We start from the raw sequence: 20,677 nt of genomic DNA, 5'->3' as shown, positions 1-20,677 counted from the left end.
GGGGAACATAGGAGCCGTGTGACCCTGGGTGATTTATCAAGACATTGCTTTCTTTTTTTTTTTTTCAGTTAAAGTAAATGACTGGTATGTAGAGAGACTCTAGAGAGCAGTCCCCCCCCTCCCTCCCTCCCTCACGGGCTATTAGGCCTCCCTCCGCCTCCCCCTGTGGAGAGGGGCAGATAAGAGAAAATTGAAAATGAAGAGGAACGAGAGAGGGAGAGAGAGAGAGAGAGAGAGAGAGAGAGAGAGAGAGAGAGAGAGAGATCTCCGGATCTGCAGGCAGACTTCTTGTTCTCCTCCACTATCTCTCCCTCTCTCTATCTCTCTCTCTCTGTCTGTCTCTCTCTCCCTCTCTCTCTCTCCTTTGAGCTTGATTAGCCGCCAAGCTTAAGAGCCTTGTTATCAACGTTGGAGACGATGGAAGTTCATCGGCCACAGGGCTTGACTGATGGGGATGGGGATGGGGATGGAGGTTTTTATTTTTTTTTTCTATGTGTGTGTGTGTGTGATTCTTTTTGGTGTGCCTCCTGTGTGATGTGTGTGTGTGTGTGTGTGTGTGTGTGTGTGGAGGAAGCGGCGTATATCTTTTTGACTGATGTGGAGTCACGGTAGAATGCGGTCAACTCATTCACATCCCGGGCCATGGGGACTCCGAAATGTCTGCTGGCTGGTTTTCATTCAGTCTCATGACTCATGTAAGTGCTCCACACACCCCGCAGTCTCAGCTCAGGGTTAGCTTGAGCCTGACGTTTACATCTACATTTTAGGCATAGAACTAACACTCTCACGCCTGGTGGATATTTAACGCAAGGCACGCATATGCTAACGCAAGTTCGCGGCATACGCAAGCTCTCCGATTACAGGGTACAGGCACGTTGACCGGCTTCTGAGGCTATAAATCGCTTATCCACAAGGGGGCAGTACAGCCACTAACCTGGAGTGAGTGGGTATTTAAACATGGCTAATGTAGAGGAATGCCTACTGTTGCACATTCTCAATTGTCAACAAAACAAAAAGCTGAAAAGAAGATGGCATGTGCGTTCTTTAAATAGGTTGAGAATGTAAGATGAGGAATATTATTTACTCATTTGCCCATGTGGAAAAGAAGTGTTTCCAATATTTTTGGATGAAAGCATAAAAATTTGACACCCTCCATCCATTGTACATTTTCCACTGTATTCCTGTGGACATGCAATGGCAGTGAGGTGTCATAAACAGCCATATTTTCCTCAGGCTGTCCCACTGTCATTTTTGTGAGTTCACACCGGAAACAACAACTCTTTCCTTCGTTGTTCCTTCGTTATCGCTAAGTTGTTCACTTAGCGATATTTGGCATTTAGCGCCTCCACCTGAAATGTATGATATTGTAACATTCATTTGCATTGCATTACAAAATTTTGACTACAGCATTTTGCTACAAAAGAACACAAAAAATTCCCCTTATGTTTTCCTTTGCATTGTTGCGTGTGTTGCTTGGGGAGACCAGGTAACAGACATTATCCTGAGCGACTAGCTAGCCCTGAGCTAAATTCAATGTTGGCCGATTGAGAATGTGCCAAATACTGTCTAACGGAGTTAATCCTGGGTTGAGTGCACAGTGGCACTTTTGAACCAGTTCATCAAAATCCTTGGATTAAGGTCCACGTCCATTTCAAAATTTACTGTGAACAGCCCACATTGGCATCCTGTCCTCTTCTCTCTCTTCTCTGACTGAAAGAAGACTGTCAGAGAGAGACTAGCCAGTGACAGAACAGACTTGTAATTCACATCCAATTTGACTATGAATGAATTTTGAGATGGTTACCACGCTGTCTTTGACTCTCTAATATCATTACAATAAAAAAAACAGGATGCAAACAACAACGCAAATGTAAACGAACCTTTCACGGCTCCAAAATGATTGTGAATCGCCATCATATACCCAGTTATGCAGCCATATACACAGTTATGTACAGTTCCTTGCAGGCTTATCAAGAGCTGCTGTGTCAATTACCGTCCCTGACTTGATTAACATTCTCTCCCCACTGTTTCTCTCCTCTCTCTGAATCCTCGTTGGCTGCAGATGTAAACATTCCCAGCCCTCAGAATAGGTCTGTCTGCCTGGGGTGATGCATCTGTCCGACCCGTTTGTTTACTGGCTGAAGAATGTTAAGGATATAGCAGAGCTTCAATGTGTGTGTGTGTGTGTGTGTGTGTATGCGTGTGCAGATGCATGCATGTCCATGTGAGCGAACACTTAAAATGGGGAGTGTAGGGAGGCCAGGGGACACATGGGTGGAGACGGGGTTGGCGGCGGGGGGTTCATGAGTTTGCTTCCCTTTGCATCGCCTTAATGTTTGTAATGATCCAATGGGATGTGGATCTGGTGAATATTGCACGCTGTTTAGTCTACCAATCACCACGGTGACAAAGAGTCTAGAGTGGGAGGGGTGAGGTGGGATGCGGGGGTTGGGGTTTGGCGGTGTGGGTCAGGGAGGGCTGCACTGCAAAAAAAATAATATATATAAATATATATCTGCCTTCCAGCTGCACTAGGCAAGATTTTTCTGTAAAAATACACCCATCTGATCAGCCTAAATCACAAAGTGCAACAGAGAAGAGCGCCCCATCCCTGCTAATTGAGACACTATTTGCCCAAATGTAATTTTGGTGTCAGGTATGGCCACTTCTCCGCCCACAGGAAGTGACATGGCAGCGCTCCGTCCAGAGAAAGCTGGACTCACCAACGTTAGATCTTTTCCTCTCTCGTCGCTTTGGTTACTCTTTGGTTCACTGACGTCACCTTACAGGATTTCTGGGTGTAGAAGTTCAAATTTTTCAAACAGTTACCTCTCGCTGCCATTTGGGGCCTCCGAGTCGCCTAGTGCTGCTTTAAAGTCTTGCATTTCTTTAAAACAAGAATCTTCCTACAGAGTGAGATAATCTTGCTTCCTGCAAATGCGAACTTTCTCGATACAACTGACAATATCCCAAAATAAGGTTTCAAGATTCAAGAAAAGTCTTGAATGGTAATGGACTCACACAAGCTCAACAATCTCACCTCAGTGACAGATTTTTTCACTTGCTTTGGGAAATGTGAGAGTTGTATATTAGATTATGTAGGATACTAAATGTACTAGATGTTCTTATGCGTTCAGAAGGAAAGACATTTTTGCACAGTGGTTTGTTATGAGTGTGGGCGACAGTCGCTGTGCAGCGCCACCAATCTCTCCGTCTACAGCCTTGACTGAGGCTCTGCCAGGCAACCCCCCCCCCCCCCACACACACACACACACACACACACACATGCACACACACACACACACACACACACACTCGACTCCACCCCCGCCCCAAGGGGTAGCTCTGGATAGTTTAAAGCCCTGCTAACTTTGAAAGGTAATTCCTGAGAACACATTGAGCCTGCACTCTTACCCAACAACCATTCATACTCAGCTTTCTGCAAATGTTTGAGACAATGTGGGATATATTACAATGTGTTTAAGCAATCACTTGGGACGTTTAAAAGCTTGGATTTTGTTTGATAGGCTATCCTTGATTTGCATTATGTTCATTTGCAGCAAATGTTTTTCTCACATGGAGAGTAAATACAAAAATAGTATTCCCCATTCTCAGGAGGATAATTGGGCTGTCAAAGACTGCTAAGATGGATTCTCCGCTGGATTTTAGTATGTGAAAAAAAACACATGCATTTCCTCCACCATTGGACCAATCTCCACCAAGCAAGGTATGCAACATACAGACCATGCTGTGTTTGAGAGATAAATCAAATAATAAGTCCGCTATTAATCAATGAATCAACACAACACAGCACCTTACAAAACTGATTATTACTCCAGGAAGGTTGGCCCAGTCATAACACTTTGAACTTGAAGCACATGTTCATTCAGATTCAGAAACCATATATTTTTTAAGTCCTTTGCAAATCAACACTTTAGGGATGCCACAAATGGGAAAAAAATAATGGCAGTGTTTAGCTCGTCTCAGTAATGTTAATAAAAAATGGATGCATACTGATTATGACTCTCTCTTTTTGGGAATTTGGGTGAGTGTCAGAATGTATATCATTGAATATTCCTACGTAGCTTTTGACCCCTGAGTCCCGACTTTGGCTCTAAAGACTTCAAATCTAAACAGTCCCATATTGGACTACAATCCCAGAATTCCTTTGTGTCATTTCAATGACTTTCAATGCTGTTTCAGACCAGGGATTCTCAGACTGACACAATAGTGATTCAAACTATATCCGGTTCATGAAAGCTTTTAGCTTTTGGTTGTTGTAAACACGGGTGTCTGGTAGGTATTTCCTGGGACAAATCCTCTGGTGCACAGGGAAGTATGCATTCTACGTTTAGAGTCTGTTTGGAATAAATAGAAGATGTACAGGTCAGAAAGAGCTCAAGCGTGGAATTACAGGCAGGAGACAGAGGTACAGTAAAAGCATCAACTTTATCTGGCAGAGAACTGGTGTACAAAGACTGGCATATACTACTGAGACTAAGGAGGAAACTAGGAACAGGTGTGTGGTAAAACTGGCAAAACTAGTGGACTCTTAGTGGACAATTTTATCGGTTCTTGGAGCGCCCTCGCCTCCTCAAAAGAGACGGTCTTCACCCTAATAGAGGTGCAAAGGTATAGGATGCTCTCTGCAAATGTTGACTTCTCACTTCTCCCTCGATACCAGATGCCAGCTATACAAGGAGCAATAAGGTTGCAATCCTGTGTCGTTGCCCCCAGTGTTCTTACCAGCTTTCACATATATACTCTCTCTCTCTCTCTCTTTCTCTCTCTCACACAGACACACACACGCACGCGCATATATAAATATAAATATATATATGTTCATATAAATATATATATATATATATTTGTTCATTCATTCATTCATTTATTAATTGTTATTTCATTTTTAAAACATATTAAAACATATCACAAATTATGGAAAAACTATCTCCACTGTAATCCAGTGTCTCAAAAACAAAAAGACAAAAAGACAGAAAGACAGAAAAACTGTGGCCTTACATAACTCAATGAGCAAGGCACTAACACTGTTAGGGTAAGGGGTTTCATTTTCTGTGCAGCTCAATGGATAGGGCATGTAAAATCGACAAATATGTTTTTGTCTACTATTAAGGTCTAATATCGATCTAAATATCACATGAAAATCAAAAGGATGTAGGGATTAGCCTGTAAAGCAGGTGCCCAATATAGCAAGGGACATCCACACAAGAGTTATAGATCTTACTCACCCTTTCAGTGAACCTTGAGATGCACTTAGAGGTTGTTTGCAGCAGCCGTATATCAGGGCTAACAACACTGAGATCCTCCTCAGAGGAGACTGGCATGAGTTTCACTCTCAGTACTGCCACCTAGTGGGAGAAGTGTTTGGTACAAGAAGACTGAGCAAGTTCAGACCAACAGAGGCTTCATTCCCCCAAATATTAGGAGAGATATTTGTTCATCTATACTACTACTGCTACTGCTAATACTATCACTACTATTGATACTACTACTACTACTGCTACTGCTACTACTACTACTGCTACTACAACCACTAGGCCTACTACTGATACTACTATTACTACTATTAATACTACTACTACTACTACTACTACTACTACTATTACTACTACTGATACTACTATTAATACTACTACTAGTACTACTACTGCTGTTGCCACTACTACTGATACTACTATTAATACTACTACTGCTATTGCTTTTGCTACTACTGGTACTACTACTACTACTACTACTACTACTACTACTGCTGCTACTGCTACTATTACTAGCACCTCCTAGTGAATTCTATGAAACTACTACCAATACTACTACAGTTACTACTATTACTACTACTACTACTACCATTTCTACCCTCACCACCACCACCACCACCACTACTGCCACTGCTTCTACTACTACTACTACTACTACTACTACTACTACTACTATTACTACTACTACTACTAATAATAATACCAATAAGTTTGACATGACTTCTGACAAGACTGCAAAATAAAATAAAATGGAGGTGTAAATAAAATAGATAAAAAATAATAAAAAAATCTTTTTGTCTTTTGGAACGGAATGAAGGTTGTGATGGGATTTGGACTGGGTCTTCAGCAGGTTCAGGTTTTGTTAAGACCCTGTTGCCATCAGGTTTGCTTGCTGAGTTTTAAAGCGCTTTGCAATCTGAATGACAAGGTTCAGTAATCAAAGAATTTGTTGACCCCGCTCCCCGAACTCTCCCTTCTGCAGCCACACCTCCCTCCTCACTCTGTTTTTCTCTCTAAAACATACACACGAGTGCATGCACGTACACACCCACACACACTACACACACCCACTACACACACACACACACACACACACACACACACTTACCACTCCCACTTACATGCGTGCCAGTTGTATCCCAGAATTTTATTCTTGTCAGGGTGGAAAAGCCTCTGAAACAGTATTTAGAGCATTATGGGACACTAAAACTCTCCACTGAAACCCAGAGTGAAATTATTTTAGGGTTAGCAGCTCAATAAAGGATGATACGCCATATGATTTGGACCGGGAAGTCGGACAAACCTGCAGTAGGAGCTTCTGACTGTGGAAATACATCGCTGAGTGTAGACTTTTCATGGCCAATAATGGTGATAGATAAAAAAAAAAATCAAATCACCCTTTAAGGCAGGGTGACCAACCTCCCCTAATCAATGGTAGGGGAAACTCTGATGGGCAGGCACACACACACACACACACACACACACACACACACACACACCCTCTGATTCAGATAGACACCAAGATCATGCAGGGCTCAGATAATTCTTGCCCTCCATGCCCCTTTGCCCCGACCCCCCCTAAACCAAGCTCTACCTATCCGTCTCTCTCTATCAGCTACTCCCCAGTGCCGTTGTTTTGAGAGGTCAGAGTTGTTTGTTTGCTCGGAGGCCCGTCGTCTGATAGTGTGTGTCGGACTACGCCTCCCCCTCCTGCCTCATCTTAACCTGAGCGGTTATCAGCCGACTCCCCGGCAACTCCAACCTTGTCTTTTAAAAGGAACGCTTCCCCAGGAAATTATGGAGAGACTGCAACAGATAGCCGATGTTCTCTATCTGTCATGGCATAAACTTCACAGAGACAGGATGACTCAGCGGGCTGAGGCACATGCCATGTACTCCAGGTTCAAATCCATCTCATTACCTTTGTTGCATGTATCTTAAGCCCTGTTCACACAGGACTAGTATAATGTGGGGACGTCATGTAATTAATGAATTATTACCCCCGACCTCTGCCTTTCATGAAATGCAGTTGCACAGGATAATGAAATTTGCTGAAATCACTGGTGCCCCGGATAAAACTGCACAAGGTCAAGATGTTACAATTTTTCACTTCCTGATTTAACAAAGCAAAACTTGAACTTTGTGCTAACAATGCATTCAAAACCAATTTTGCATGACAGGAGGAAGCTAAAAATGGCTAGAAGAGCAAGAAATTTCACACAGGATTAGTATTATCAGGGACGTCTGTATTCACCACAATACGGGAGGTAATTTGTGCTGGAATTTTTACAAATTAAAGACATGGCAGACTTGCATGTGATTAAAATGACCAACAATCAATTGTTACAAATCACTGGATGTCCCCAGGAAATATTAGACCCGTGTAAATAATGCTTTAGCCATGTCCTGACTCTCTCCACTGTAATAGAAATAGTAAAACAAATAAAAATAGAGCATATGGTGTGGTATAAACATAGCACAAGTGGCAATTGCAAAGTACAAAGTATGAAAAGTATGACAAAAATGTGCTTTTGAACGGTTAAAATGAGACAATGAGGAAATTCATCATAACCAGAAGAGTTTCCCTCAATTATATACTCCCTGTTCCTTGATGATAGACTTTATTAAAACATCTTTTGATATGTTTGTGTATGTATTATGAATTTTGACATACTCTACCATTGTTGAGAGGTACTTACATAAATGTATCTCACTTAATTTTCCTAAATTCTGGCCTTTTTATAAATTATGTTTTGAGTTATAGGGATTTCTCAGAAATTATTCAATGTTGTTGAGAGGTACAAGCATACGGTATAAGGGAGAGCAGGGCATGTTGTCACACTTTTTACTCATTGGTGTATTTCTTAGTAATGCCTTGCTTCTGAGATAAAATATATATTTTTCTAGCTAGATTAAGATCTTCTCTAAAAAATGACATTTTTACATTTTGAACAATTTACTGGAAGAAAAAGTTATTACTGATGAAATACAACTTGACAACTTGTGACAGCTTACCCCATGTCAGGGCATGCTGTCACACATGACGGGTCATGTTGTCACAAGTATGCTGTGTTTGTGCACACAATTACATTTCCTCTGAAGTATATATACTATAATAACATGAAAAACACACTCTTGTATTGAAATTGAAAACAACAACTTCATCTCAGAAATCAACACCCACCACATACCAGGTAAAATAACCCCTCCCTCCCTCACCTATCCTGGGATGCTCAAAGTTCTGATGCAGTTTCTAACAGTATGATATATTAATGTACATGTAATATATACACATTTCATTTGATGTTTTATTATGCAAAATGGTTCTTAGTCACTTGAAGAAAACAGTAATAATAGTAATGTTCCTATGCAGCCTACCGTCTGTGACTGTATGTGAGGCTTGACCAGCAGTGAGATCACTTGCTACACAAGCCAAAGGTCTGTGGGTGTACCACAAGTACCCAAATCATATTTATTCAGAAAAGAATGAATGTAGAGCTATTTCTAATCGTAAAAAGGATTTGAATAGTCATGAGAACATGCCGCGAAATCATTGTGACAACATGCCCCACCCAGGCATTCCTGACAAAGGTCCCTTCCCTGAGCACAGAGCTTCACGAAACCATTCAAATTTATGATCAGGTTATAGCCGAGCCTTGCTTTTATGTGTCACAATGTAAAATTATTTTGATTCCTTTATAAGAAAAAAAATTGAAGAAAACACTAAGATTTTCATTATTTACTTTCAGGTATACAAATTGCTCGATTGAATGTTTGAGTTGAGTGTTTTGACTTAGACTGTTGTATTCAACATAGGTAACCTCTTATTAAGAAAGTAAACATTTTTGTAATTGGACTTTTGGCTATAAAATATTTAGTTTCAGAAATAAAGCCACTGAGACAACTTACCCACGTGACAACTTACCCCACTCTCCCCTACCTCATTTAATTTTCCTCAGTTCAGCTTTATCTTACATTTTACCTTTTGTGGGCCCATTACAGATTATTATAATGGGGTATTATAGTGGCAACTGATTCCTATTGACAGAAAAACGTCACGGCTCTCCATTCCTGTTTGATCCTCATTTTGCACCTGGTGGAAATAATGAGACTTTGCTTTATGAGAGCACTCTGAAAGAAGCGTAGACATTTGAATACGGTGATGTGGTCACTGTAGGAGGGCTATATTACCAGATTTTTTTACTTGAAAAGACAGATACCAGCCCCTCCCTCCTCCTCTGGTCACCCCCCTTACTGTGAGTCTCATGAATACCACTAAGTCTAGCCTGTGTGGTCTGTCAGTGTTCCTATGCTGAGTGATATAACTGTTAATGTACAGCATAAATCACAGGGCTTATTTTCCACACTAGGAGATGCCAGCCATGTTCTACCCCTAGTTCTGCTTTCTATCCCTCAGTCTCTTTGTTTTATGCATGGGGGATATTGACTTTATTCCCACGGCAGCCATTTTGAACACTCAGGGTGGGAAACTCTACCCCAGAAGATTGGGATATAAAGTATATATATGAACACATATGTGAGAACTCAGGTAGACTTAACACTTATCAAATTAGTTATCAATCTGTTTTCATTTGTTTCTAATGCGTTTTTCGGTGGGGAATCTGATAAATGTTTGTGCGATTCCTGATGTTTGAAAGATCTTGACATCTTGGTACACAACCATAGTGACTTGACTTTACTTCAAAATAGGACTGTGTACATGAGTGAGAATGTGTGTATGGATGAAAGTCTTTGTGTGTATCTGTATGTTTATGTGTGCATGTGTGTGTGTATGTGTGTGTGTGTGTGTGTGAGAGGGAGAGAACATAAGAGAGTGCTTCTTATTATGTTCTTCATAGTATTCTTGGCAATACATACAACTGAACTGAACTGAACCCACTTATCCAGAGAGAGAGAGAGAGAGAGAGAGAAAGAGAGAGAGAGAGATGGACTGCTCTGAGATACAGGACATATCAACAGCAGCCCAGTGGTAGGCCAATCAGACGTGTGTGTGTGTGTGTGTGTGTGTGTGTGTGTGTGGCAGACGTCACTTCCACTTTATCTGGACCTGGAGACTCACCCTCCCTCTGTCCTCCCTCCGTTGACTTTACCCCCACATCGTTCTTCTTCATCTTATTTTTTAAACCGAATGCCTTCCATCCACTCATCCTGTTCCAAAGAACAACAGGATGAGTTTCATCTGCCTTTGGGCTATGAAACTCTCTCAACCCCTAAAGAGACAGGTACAAATTCAAAATGAAAGTTAAAATATCACAATTGCTAGAGTTTGAACTGTAGTTTGAAGATTTTAGTATAACTGCAGCAGTTTGTCCAGCCACCAAACTGGAATTAACTGAAAAGAAGAAAAAAACTCAACCCAGGCACTAAAAAGCGTGGACATTTGCCAGTGATTAAAACTAAAGTCCTTAAAATGTGTTGGAATATGATACAACTCAATTGCATTTCTTTTATCATTTCAATGGAAAGCAGTACTTTTTAGTTAGTATTTCCATTCAATGGAAAAAGATTCTATTGACACAAATCCCATCTGGGCTGTTAGAAAACCCCCTCAGCCCAGTACAAGAGTCATCTGGCCGGTCCTGGTTGGAACTGCAGTCGTCCGTGTGGCCACAGAAAAAAAAAAAAAAAAAAACTGTGATGAAATTACTCCCCCAACACTGGATCAAAAACAACGGGGTGAAAGCGGTGGGGAGGGGGGCTCCGACCACCTGATTAAGCAACTTGGAGGAAATGAGAGAAGCAAAGGGGTCCATTTTCTTTGGGAGTAGGAAGGAAAAACCCTGAAGGGAGAATAGGGAGGGGGGGTTGTTGGTGGGATAGGGTGTGGGGGGGTTAAAGTCACAGATTTTAAATCAGTTCCTTGGCCTTTAACGGGCACAACAGAAGCCCAGTATGAGAGGCCAGAACAAAGAGGGCAGCAGTGGCCTCGACCAATTAACATTCCTCCTGCCTTTATGAGCCGCCTAGACCCGCCCCTTCACTCACACCTCATAAAAGTCACAAACATCAATTCTTGCAAACCATAACTGTCATTATAATCCCATTAAAAACAACCCGCTGAGCAATTTACAGTGAACACCAGGGCCAAGTTTGCCAGGATAGGGAGGGATCCCTCCACTGAAACACAAACCCTACTAAACAAATGAGAAAGTTTATTGGGAGTAATTTGCCAAAGTATGACATGATAGTGACTCCATATCTTTTTGGGTCCCCTGACTCTGCTGAAGTCCCAGGTTTTACATCCAGTCTTTTCCTCTCAGCAGAGGCTGAGGACAGGTTTGACATGCTGACCCGCCTCCCAATGCAACATGCCATTCTGCCAATTAAATGTCATGATTAGCATCGTTAAGTCCCCAAATCCTTTGCGATTGTTCCAAGCTCTCTGCCCTGATTGACTTCAGCAACTAGCAGTGGAATAAACTATAGGGAATGATGCAAGCCACATAGAAAGAATGGGAAGGCCAGCTCATATATTGTCTCTAGAGATAAACTGGTAGAAAGAGAATAAAAAAAATTAAATTTCCCATCTCAATAATAGAACAGGTGTCTGATAAATAATTGCAAGTTTCCAAATACATTATTTCCATTTGCAAACCATAAAAAGTTTGAGGGATGATTTGGAGAAGAGGGACATTACCCCTCCACACTCCAGAGGCTATGACATAACATGGCCATATGGGGGTGCTAATTGCAGCAAAAATAAAATCCTCACAAAGCCATGTCTTACACATTGTTTGTCCTATTGATTGAAAGTCTTATATAATATATATAAATATATATTTTTCTTTCGAGATATTCCCAACTGTAAAAAATGTTGATTTATAAAGCTGAGATGTTTTGTAAGCATAAACTGGTATTACTGTTAGATGTTTTTTGCATAAATAAAAAAAAGATATATAAATTATTACTCCAGATAGTGAAGAAGGTTGACACTTTTAAATTCCTTGGCACCACCATATGCCACACTCTGAAGTGGGAAGTCAACACCAGCCACATAATGAACAAGGCCCACCAGAGGCTTCACTTTCTGCACCAGCTTAAAAAGTTTGGCGTGACTGGAGAGGCGATGCTGCACTTCTACAGAGCGACTGTGGAGAGCGTCCTCGCCTTCTCAGTCTCAGTGTGGAAACACAACCGCCTTGAGAGGGGACACTTAGAAAGAGTTGTACGCAGATATCATTGGCTGTGACCTTCCCTCTGTGTCCTCCATATATGCCACATGTATCAGACGCAAGACGCAGAAGGTGATGGCCGACCCCTCTCACCCCGCTAGCTCCCTCTTCAAACCCCTCCCCTCCCCTCCCCTCCCCTCCCCTCCCTTCCCCTCCGGAAGGAGATTACAGAGTTTTAGGTGCAGGACATCTCGCCTCAGGAACAGTACATATCCTGAGGCTGTTCGTTACGCACAAGTAGAGCAAATATTAGCCAACATGCACTTTAAAAGTAGGTAGGTAGCAGCACAAGGCAACAAGCACTTTAAAATGAATGTAGCAGCACAAAGCACTTTAGGACTTTATCGTATTATGTATGTTTGAATGTATAAATGTGATAACTGTTTTTGTTCTTGTTTATTTATATATTTTATTTACTTATGTGTGTGTTTTTTGTCTGTTCTGTTCGGTCTGTTTTTTGCAAATTCCTATCAACTGTGTTGACATGGCAATAAAGTATTGAAAAGTACTGAATTGAATTAAATTATCTATAAATTAATGGCTTTTTGCAATATCTCACTGGAAGGCAACCAAATCCATTTACCTGCCTTCACAACATTTTGAGGATATCCTCTAATGTCTTTCTGCTGGGAATGGAAGCAATTTTGCTGAGTTACATTTGATGAATGGAAAAGGGGAAAAACATCTAAATAGCATGTTTTATCCAAAGTGCAGTACAGAAACATGAGGCTGATCATTTTTAGCTGAGGTAGACCTAGTGGAAATTGAACCCCAGACTCTCTCAGATGTAAAACATAATGGAAATATTCAGGTGGGAACAGGAAACAAGGATTAGAAGAACATGGCTCCTGGACAGCAATAGAGAGACAAATTAATGAGACATGACCTGGCACACTCTAGACTTTGCGCTGTAACCATAAGGTTGCTGGTTCGGTCCCCCACGACCCCACATGTCCTTGAATGTCTATAAAACCAGCCAATAAAGGCTGCATTGAGAAGACAGTGGCACCCTCTAGTGGATGTATCATGTTCTTTGTAGCACAAATGGGATTAAAGGTAAATATAATATTTAAAGACCATTCGACCAATATCTGTGAACATGAACAACTTGCTCACAAGGCTAAAAACCCCAGAGACAAAACTCTAATCTGTTGTATCACATAGACCTTCTCTACAGAAAATCAACAGGAATCTTTTGGTGACTGCGTACATTTATTTGAGCTATGACACTTAAATGAGCTTGAATTTCTTTTAATTATAACTGATATGCACCAGGAAATAATAGTAATCTAATAAAAGTGAACTAATTGTAGTGAGTGCAGGAGTTACAACCATTTGACAACACAGGTTTATCACAGTTTATCAATTCAATTCAATGTGCTTTATTGGCATGAAAGTTCACAGACAATATTGCCAAAGCATCAAGATGAATATCAGTCTAGGTGTGTGTGTGTGTGTGAGAGAGTCAGTGCCTGGACAGAGGAACTGGGTTGCTGCGTGTTCAGCTCCCGTACCCAGAGCCTCCATCACAGAGTGAGGATCAGTAAACTATGTGAAGGAATTAATTGTTTGTTGGTAACAAGGGGTTACACACAGTTTATCTCTGTTACAAAATATTCCTGTACCTTGACTGATTATGTATATGATAACGTATGATAGAGCAAGAGGTAAGAACAAGGGAAAAGGTAGAAAGTTCTCTCTGTTCAGATGAAAGGGCAGCGTGACAGGTTTGTCAGGCTGCTGTTTGTTCAGAGGGCAGAGCTACAGTGTTTCATAATAGCTACAAACTGAAATTTCCCCAAGGGGATTAACAAAGTGATGTCTTATCTTACTGTAAACATGCAGGGGTACAGGTACAACAGTAACTTACATACAGTGTAATGGGACAATACAAGACATTCAGGTCATCATAAAAATGTTTTGCCATAGGGTAATCAAGATTTTATTTCCTGATGGTGTATTTGTGTTCTGAGACCCTGTCCAGGTGTCTGTGCCTGTCCTACATAGAAACAATTACAGGGACACTTGAGACGGTAGACCACAAAGGTGGTGTTGCAATTAGGCCTAATGAAATGTTTCTATTTGTATATTTCATTCGTCTTTAAATCAATAAATTATTTGTTTTGATAAATGTTAATGCAATGATTGCATGTATTCTTCAAACATTTGTAAGTGCCTGTAGGTCTTTTTAGCCATGCATTGTCCACGTGTTTTGCAGGAAGATGACGGGACGAGCTTATCCCTGATGGTTGGAGCTCTTCTATAAGTGACTTAATGTAAGTTTTAGCTGATGGGAATGATTGCTGAGAGAGCAAGCCCACATTTTTTTCCAGTTTGAAAACCAGAAACAGAAACTAGCTCAGCAAGTGGCGTGCCAAAGCTTCAGGCACATCAGCTTCAAATGATGCTGCTGTGAAAACACACCTCAACACTTACCTTCCTTCACTTGGCCTTTTGCTGTCTTCTGAGTCCCCATCTGCTTTTATATACTCTTGTACCATTTTATTTATTTTTTTCTGAGTCAATTTTACATTTTTATTTTGAGTGTGCTGGCTCCAGTTATGGCTCAGCAAGAATATAAACGTCTCAGTGACTCACTGTTCGCATATAAAGGCAGTGTTTTCCCAGTATATGACGAATATGAACTTACGACGGAGTACATCGACAGCTTGGAAGACTTCAGTATCAGAGACGATGATGTTTTTGCTGTTACTTTCCCCAAATCAGGTAAGATCGGTTTGAGATTAATCACAATCAGATTTTATCTCATATGTAGGCCTATATATTTGTGACTATGCTTTTGTGCATAGGTGTATGTTGGAAATGTTAATGTAGTTACAGTGGGCCAACTACAGTCTTACTGTATAATTAAACACAGTTAAGTACTGTATATTTCCCATAAAACTATATATTCAATCACAGTAAGCTACCAAGATCAAAGCAAAAATAAAATACTATGATTTCATGAAATATCCCCATGCTTTTTTTTGAGGATGGCACTTTGAGTAAAATAGCATTCATGAGATTGTCAAATGGTTCTTTGGCTTAAACAACAAATCTGCAAATCTGCAACTCTTTGTGTGTGTGTGTGTGTGTGCGTGTGCGTGTGCGTGTGTGTGTCTGTGTGAGAGAAAGAGCGAGAGAGATAGAGAGAGAGAGAGAGAGAGAGAGAGTATATATGTGAAAGCTGGTAAGAACCCTGGGGGCAACGACACAGGATTGCAACCTTATTGCTCCTTGTATAGCTGGCATCTGGTATTGAGGGAGAAGTCAACATTTGCAGAGAGCATCCTATACCTTTGCACCTCTATTAGGGTGAAGACCGTCTCTTTTGAGGAGGCGAGGGCGCTCCAAGGACCGATAAAATTGTCCACTAAGAGTCCACTAGTTTTGCCAGTTTTACCACACACCTGTTCCTAGTTTCCTCCTTAGTCTCAGTAGTATATGCCAGTCTTTGTACACCAGTTCTCTGCCAGATCAAGTTGATGCTTTTACTGTACTCCTGCCTGCAGTTCCGCACTTGAGTCCTTCCTGACCTGTGACACCTTCTATTTATTCCAAACAGACTCTAAACGTAGAATGCATACTTCCCTGTGCACCGGAGGATTTGTCCCAGGAAATACCTACCAGACACCCGTGTTCAGAACAACCGAAAATTAAAAGCTTTCATGAACCGGATATAGTTTGAATCACTATTGTGGTATATCAATTAGTGAAATGTAAATGTTATCTTGAATTAAAATATCCTGGATTATCACTTTAACTGCACTACTCACACTAAACCGTTCTAACATTAAACTGAATTGAAACCAACCAGGAACAGTGTGGACCCAGCGGATCGTGACCCTGATCTACGAGGAGGATTTCCCAGAGGGGAAGGACAGCTACACCTATGACCTGATGCCCTGGCTGGAGTACCTGGACAAGGACAACAACTACAACAAGCAACGCTCCCCCTTCTCATCCCAGAGCTACAGCACCCGGCCCTCACCACGGCTCTTCTGCACCCATCTGCAGCACCATCTCGCACCCAAGGGCCTACGCGAGAGGAAGGCCAAAGTCTGTTAATGGCCATGTGCTAAGACACACACACACACACACACACACACACACACACACACACACATAGCTTTTGGGTGATGTAACAAACCCTCTACCGGCCATGTTGGAGGTCCTCAGCTGTTAGGCAACTGTGGCTGTGAAAGCTGATTGCCTTTCCTCTATGAGTGAAATAAGCGGTCAGTGTTTGGTTTGAATGAAAACCTGCATACTTTTGGTGCTGCATGGCACATGATTGGATACCACTGCTCTATGTCATCTGCCCTGCCTTCTCTCCCCAGGTGATCTACGTGATGAGGAACCCTAAGGATGCTATGGTGTCCTACTTCCACTACTCCAATATGGTCACTCAGCTGGAGAACCTTGAAAACTTTGATGAAATGATGGACAAGTTCCTTGCCGGACAAAGTAAGTGATGCAGTGCCAACTTTCACAGAGACTCGCACTCCACTGCTGTCACAGAGAACCACACAACTCACTGTTTTTATGTTTTTCTTTTTGAGAAGGTTTATGTAGACCTTCATGTGAGTGTATTTTGTGACATTTGGGGCTTTCAAACTTGTTAAATATGTAAAATGCAGCAATTTGAGTAATACAAAGGTATATGTTACAGTTTATATGGAAAAACGGTCAATGTACCAGTCAATTTGTACATTACCAGCGATGTGGTACATGTACACATGTACTACATTTACCAACGATGTGGTAAATGTGCAATTAGCTCGCCAAAAATTCCCACATCATCTGGGTTACCTGCACATGACCCGGTTCCTGTGAAGACTAGTTACATTCACCGGTTTCTTTGCTGATTTCCCTCTGCACTTGTTGTTCAGTAATCTCTCACAGCTTCACTTGAATGTAAACAAAACGCACGTTTTACATCCGTTCACATAGCACCATCCAAATGGTTTAGCTGCCAGTTCATAGAGCCCACTTTTAAAAAACATAAAGTCATAATGTTGTGAATTACATTTTTAAAATCACATTATTGAGTTATCTGCCTCGATGAGGAATTGTTCAAGAATAAATTGTGATGCATATAAGAAACTATTATCCCCCCACCTCTAAAGAAGAGTAGAGGAAATACAGTTTGATTGCACTGCTGTATATAGACAGATACAATGTAGAAGAAAGAGCCCCATCTTTGCTCACTTTGTCGTTCTCTCTCTGTCAGTGATTGGAGGCAGCTGGTTCGACCATGTCAGAGGATGGTACACAAACCAGGACAAGTACAACATCCTTTTCCTCAGCTACGAAGAGATGAGCAAGGTGAACAGCAGTAGTGCACACACACATACACACACACACACACACAAATCTTGTTAATTTTTGTTGTGCTTCAGGACTTGCGGTCGGCAGTGGTGCGTCTGTGTGAGTTCTTAGGGAAGAACTTGTCGGACGCGACTGTAGACCGCATCGTGGAGAGGGCGACTTTCAAAAACATGAGTCGCGATCCAGCAGCCAACTATGACTTTTTGCCTGAAGACATAAACGACCACAGCAAGGGAACGTTCTTCAGGAAAGGTGAGCGCTCGGTTTTCACCTTGGGGCATGTCTGTAGTTAAGACCCCCTTAGTCATTTCCAAGTCAATTCCTTGACCAGTAGACTTTGAGTCAAAACCAGATCCTACGGGGCTCAAGTTGACCGGGACTAGAGCAAACTTGTGTTGTGATAAACAGTATAGGGAGTACAATAATGCTTAAGGAGTTTCTTAAGGATTAGAGTTTTTACTAATCAGTGTACAGAAGTTTGAGGGCCATTACGTGCTAAACATAAAGGTAATCCCCTAAATTGTTTGTAGTGATGGGGAGAAAATTAACAAAGGGGGGACCAGGAGGAGAACATTTTTAGATTAAAATTTTTATAATATCATCAGATATTCAGTGGGAAATTATCGCCTGCTGTGTGTGTTTGTGTTGTTTTTTTCCAGGTACCACTGGAGACTGGAAGAACTCGCTGACCGTGGCCCAGAGCGAGCGCTTTGACCGGGTCTTCCAGGAGAAAATGAAGGACCTGCCGCTCAAATTCATCTGGGACACCGCTGAAATCCACGGCTAATTCTCTCTTGCTCTCTCTCAAGATTCACACGTTTTAGAAAACATGTTGGCAGAAAATGACTTATTTTGCAGCTGGTATTATCAAAAATTGCAATGAAATTTGCAGTGTTTTTTGTCTTATTTTGGATTAGAATTGCAGGAATGATTGAAAATTGTAAGCCAGCAACAAAAGATTGTGATTTTTTTCAAGAACCTACCATTTAACTCACTTAAAGGTATAATATGTAACATTTCTGCATTAAAATATCTAAAAACGACTAGACCTATGATGTATATTATCAGATCTATCTAAACCCTGAGCGAACAAAAGAACAAACAAAAGATATCTACTAAACCTAACTCCCTAACCTAACAAAAATAGAGGAAAAACTGGTTAAAAGAAACTGGAGGTTCACCCCTACTGCTTCAGGCTAATCTATGTACAAGCTCTGGGCTATTTACACAGTGTAACAGACAGATTTCACAAAGTTTGCCAAAGCATAACAAAGTTTGAAGAACGAGGAGGGACGAGGCTCCGCTGCCAACATCGACCCCCGGCGTCTCCTCGAGAACACAATTACAATTACAATTTCACATTTGGCAGACGCTTTTATCCAAAGCGACTTACACATGAGATTTGCATACAACACAAGCACGGTAGCTAAATAGGCCGGCATCTGGATCGGCCAATCCGCAGCGGCCACGTCACTGGAGGAACCAATCCACTGGAGGAACCAATCCACCTGGAACAACCGGCACCTGTCAGTGAGCACACAGATCCTCTAGCAAAAGAGAGAGCTCTCACTCTCCACCACAAACAGGGTTATACAGTACACACAAATAGAAAAACAATATAAATACGGCTAGGGCCGTAACACTGTCTTTAAAAATAGATTACTTGAAGGGATTACTTTGTTTGTTTTGTTTTATTTGCTCTAAAATTCATATGAGGCACGCATTTCCCATAAACAGATTTAAAAAAATTGTGTGCCACACACCACAAGACAATGGCAATGTTGGAGGAGACACACAGCCAGGACACTCTCAATAATGCGTTTTTGACATGGAAATATAAAGAACATTTTACTTACAAACAGGGGTTAAAGTTCGATTAATAAGTAAATAAATCTGATTGCGTGACACTCAGGCAATTGACATTTTTCACACGCTCTCATGCCTCAAGTCCATTTTCTCACGCAGTGAAAAAACAAATCATAACTGATAACGTTGCGACGTGAAAAAATGACACTGACAGCAGGACAGACGAGACAGAGCAGCACCGAGCAGCAGAGAGTTATTCAGACCATCTGAATAGCGAGAAATATACACAAATATATTATATTGTAATTTATTCCCATGCTGCTCAGAGTAATCTCAGTCAGCGGCTCTTCTGCGTCTCTCCCTCTCCTCTCGCGCCGTGTGCACGCAGGCAGGAGTGAGAGTGAGTTGCTATGGTTACGGGGACGCTCTGTGTCTGTCGCTCTGAAACTTTCTCGCGGTTCCCAATAAAAGGTTTTTAGGTTAGTATGCCTATGCAAAATCATGAATGTAAGCACCTCAATGCTGAAATCTAGTAATATAACATAATTTTACATTTTAGGTTAACATTATACAGGGTTGCTGTTTCTTGACTTAATCCAAGAGGTTAGGTGGTGTAGAAATGCAGGAAATTTGTTTTAAATTACTATTTTTTTCTTTAATGTTTGTCTAATGTGTTTTACTCTACTTGATGCTGCGGTTAACTGATGCTGTGGAAATTAATTCAATTAATTACTGAAGACTTTGTTCTCTGGTGGATGCCATTTTTCTTTAGACAGTATCAATTGCAGGACAAAACATACCACATTTGTGTTTACATACTCGCATAACTTTTCCTCTGAAGACAGTAATAAGGTCATTCCTAAGCAAGTGTTAACTACATTCAGAGTGACCCAGACAAATGGGCTCAGCAAGACGATTTTGAAGTATTCCAAAAGTAATCCAAAGTATTTAGAATACGAATACGAATTACTTGAGTAATCTAATGGAATACATTACAAATTACATTTTAGGGCATGTATTCAGTAATCTGTAGTGGAAAACGTTTTAAAAGTAACCCTCCCAACACTGCGT

General features: G+C 41.2%; 1 protein-coding gene across 1 annotated transcript; it reads left to right on the top strand.

The window, feature by feature from the left end:
* Positions 1-15,030: 15,030 nt before the first annotated feature.
* On the top strand, positions 15,031-18,587 carry LOC139667137 (amine sulfotransferase-like). The gene is made up of 6 exons (XM_071546557.1): positions 15,031-15,196; positions 16,287-16,528; positions 16,810-16,936; positions 17,703-17,797; positions 17,872-18,052; positions 18,460-18,587. The coding sequence occupies exons 1-6, from the start codon at positions 15,031-15,033 to the stop codon at positions 18,585-18,587; spliced, it is 939 nt and encodes a 312-aa protein (XP_071402658.1).
* Positions 18,588-20,677: the final 2,090 nt, after the last annotated feature.

This window comes from Centroberyx affinis, unplaced genomic scaffold (genome assembly GCF_046629955.1).
Source record: "Centroberyx affinis isolate AG114_WGS23_722 - 3 ecotype Tasmania unplaced genomic scaffold, CSIRO-AGI_Caff_v1 ptg005313l_1, whole genome shotgun sequence".
In the NCBI taxonomy this organism is placed as follows: Eukaryota; Metazoa; Chordata; class Actinopteri; order Beryciformes; family Berycidae; genus Centroberyx; species Centroberyx affinis.
This window is presented reverse-complemented; position numbering and strand designations above follow the sequence as displayed.

What these genes read in the sequence shown, in the direction of transcription:
- LOC139667137 (XM_071546557.1), top strand. Translation starts at nt 15,031, where the DNA reads ATGGCTCAGCAAGAATATAAACGTCTCAGTGACTCACTGTTCGCATAT. An exon ending in TACGCGAGAGGAAGGCCAAA is followed by an intron (nt 16,529 to 16,809) that starts GTCTGTTAATGG and finishes TTCTCTCCCCAG; the next exon opens with GTGATCTACGTGATGAGGAA. An exon ending in GCTACGAAGAGATGAGCAAG is followed by an intron (nt 17,798 to 17,871) that starts GTGAACAGCAGT and finishes GTTGTGCTTCAG; the next exon opens with GACTTGCGGTCGGCAGTGGT.